Raw genomic sequence first — 2,711 nt, 5'->3', positions numbered from 1 at the left:
TTTACTGTGTTATAGTTCAAACCTTTCCTTTTCATTTAGCAAAATGGGGACATGTTTCAAGATGTTTGATCACACTCTGGACCCTGAGGTTGTGTTATTTATTACAAAAACCTGTTTCTAGTTGTAGTGTCCCTTGGCCAGTGCAAACGCCTTTAATCCAAGAGCTTTGTGCTTATTGTAAACAGGATTAAATAAAAAAAATTCTACAGGTCAAGAGGCATAGCAATCAACCCTATGACAGGAAGTAATCATAGATAGTAAGAGGGAGTCAGGAGGATGGATAGAAAGATATACAGGAAGTTGAACAGAGGGGCACTGTGCTGGAGGAGTCTTGTTTGAGACACCATAGGAAGTAAGAGAAGGCCCTTTTTCTGGGACATGGGCAGAGGAGGAAAGTCAACTGGGTGATTTTTTTGCCTCTCTGAACAAACATGTTTGCAGCATAACATCTGGCTCCTGAGTCTTTGTTTGCAAAGTGGAAGGATTGGGATTTTGTTAAAAAAAAAATAACAATATACAGATAAATCTAATTTCATGAAATAAATTATACCAAATTTACAACTACAAATTGAGCCCAGTTTGGTGAAGTCTATCGGCAGACACTTTACTTTGCTGCCTTCTTCCAAGGCTTTCCAGATATGAATGCTCTTTGATGAGCCATCTATGATCTGATCCTGACTTCTCCCTCCAATTTGTGCTGTGGAACTCCTGAAGTCTGAGTACTTTAGCCCTGCTCTCCAGCCCATGGACTCCATTGTTAGAGAATCCCTGCTCTGCCTCAGACGTGGCACTTTCCTTTGGATCACAACTGAGACAGCCCTGAAGTTGCAGTCTGTGTGATCCTGTCCCTGGTCATCTATGATCTGTTCCGAGATACCAGTACTACCTTCTGGACCAAACTGACATACTAATGGACAATATACTATTGCTTTTTTTTCCTGGCTCTTATTTCAAACAACACCAAAATCTTTGACGTTGACCATCAGATTAGAGCAAATGAGTAAAACTCTTTAGCATTGTTTCTAGGTTGGCTGAAGCATCAGGAAGATGTCCTGATTCCTAGACCCAGTTGACATTCTACTTTCAAATATTTTGAGAAAATAGGCAGAAATAGTGCCTAAACTCTGGGTGGAAGAGATATTAGAATTTCAGATAAAAAGAAGTATCTGTCTTGAGATTCTTTGGAAGTTGACAATTCTATTCTCTTGGTTGAAGATTCATATTTACATAATAGACTTATACAGTTTTTTCTCTGAAAATATACATAAACTCCATGAAGTATATTATAATATACTCTTGATGGGTAACATTTTAGTCATATTCTTCAATCATAGGCAATGCTCATATTTATGAGCCTTATTTGCATTCAAATTACACTCTTCCAATTACTAACTACTACAAATAAGGAGTATTCCCCCAACCAAATTAATTATTCTCAAACATAAATTGCATAAATTTTGATCCTAATTAAGTCCCATGTATCCATAAATACAAACATAATAACAATAAAATAATAGTATGAACAATGAATTAAGGCCTCATATTGCATAAATTTATTGAATTAAAATTTTAGTTTTCAAATATGTTGGAATGAACAGCAAAAAGCAGAATATCAATAGCACAAAATTTATGGCATAATATGGGATTTCACATTAAGATTCTAACAAAGCTTGAGGATAAAATAATTGTTAGTGGAAAGACAAACAGTAGAAGACGAGAATAATATATTGTCTACAGGACATGGAGTATTTGATTGTGATATTATAGGAATATGGAGACTTAGCACTCAAATTCCTAGAAGGAAATGCCATAGATTGATCTATAACAAGAAGGTTGGAATGTTGCAGAAGCCAAGTATTCTGGGTAGTAGAATCCAGACCCATAACACAGGAAAGGGAAGCCATAGATTCCACAATTCAGAGATCTCAAGCCACTGGATCTATATCCCCCTGAGTAGCAGCTTCTTGATCCATAGCCCAGGGAACGGCAGCTGCTGGTTGCAAAGCTCAGAGACCCAGCATATGATCCCTGGCGGGGACTGCAGGGTGTGGAGCTCCTCGGGTAGTAACAGGCTGTCTGGCAGGGTCTGAACACCACACAGGACCTCTGGCAGCTGGTGGGCTCAATGCAGGTCTCCTGACAGCCGGTGTTCAGAGTGGATTCTACCTGGCAGGGTCTGGACACCACGCAGGACCTCTGGCAGCTGGTGGGCTCAATGCAGGGCTCCTGACAGCCGGTGTTCAGAGAGGATTCCACCTGGCAGGGGGTGGGAGAGCAACTGGTAGTGGTGTAGACCAGGTTGCTGGGGTAGGAAGATCTGCAGGAGGAACCTGAAGAGGGCAGGCAGTGCCTACAGGAGCGGGAGGAGAAGTTTCCAGAACAGCAGCTGTAGGTCATGTTGAGAGGAGATGTGAGCTCAGCTGGATGCAACTGAGAGGACTCTGAGTTTAAATGTCACCCTGTGGGGAGCTGGGTTTATATACTCTCAGCAAAAGGTGTGGTACCCTACTGTCTCATCCTTGATGCATCTGTGTGCTTCCTGGTTTACAAATGTGCAGTTGGATATGAATAGTTTTCTGAACAGTGTATTTATGGGTGTTGCAATTTTCTTATAGTTACGACAACAAGCTGTTGCTATGTCATAGGTGCTATGACTGTTTTGCACTGATACTTATTGTGTCCAGGAAAATTTCTCCTTATTCCTCATTGCC

The 2,711-nt window shown here is 40.8% G+C and overlaps 1 protein-coding gene across 1 annotated transcript; it reads right to left on the bottom strand.

The window, feature by feature from the left end:
- Positions 1 to 1,794: 1,794 nt before the first annotated feature.
- On the bottom strand, positions 1,795 to 2,397 carry LOC119825669 (keratin-associated protein 13-2-like). Its single transcript, XM_038346686.1, has one exon. It carries the CDS (start codon positions 2,395 to 2,397, stop codon positions 1,795 to 1,797), a length of 603 nt encoding a protein of 200 aa, XP_038202614.1.
- Positions 2,398 to 2,711: the final 314 nt, after the last annotated feature.

The sequence above is a fragment of the Arvicola amphibius genome, chromosome 10 (genome assembly GCF_903992535.2).
Source record: "Arvicola amphibius chromosome 10, mArvAmp1.2, whole genome shotgun sequence".
Lineage (NCBI taxonomy): Eukaryota > Metazoa > Chordata > Mammalia > Rodentia > Cricetidae > Arvicola > Arvicola amphibius.
Note: the sequence above shows the minus strand (reverse complement) of the source record. Positions and strands in the feature narration are given on the sequence as shown.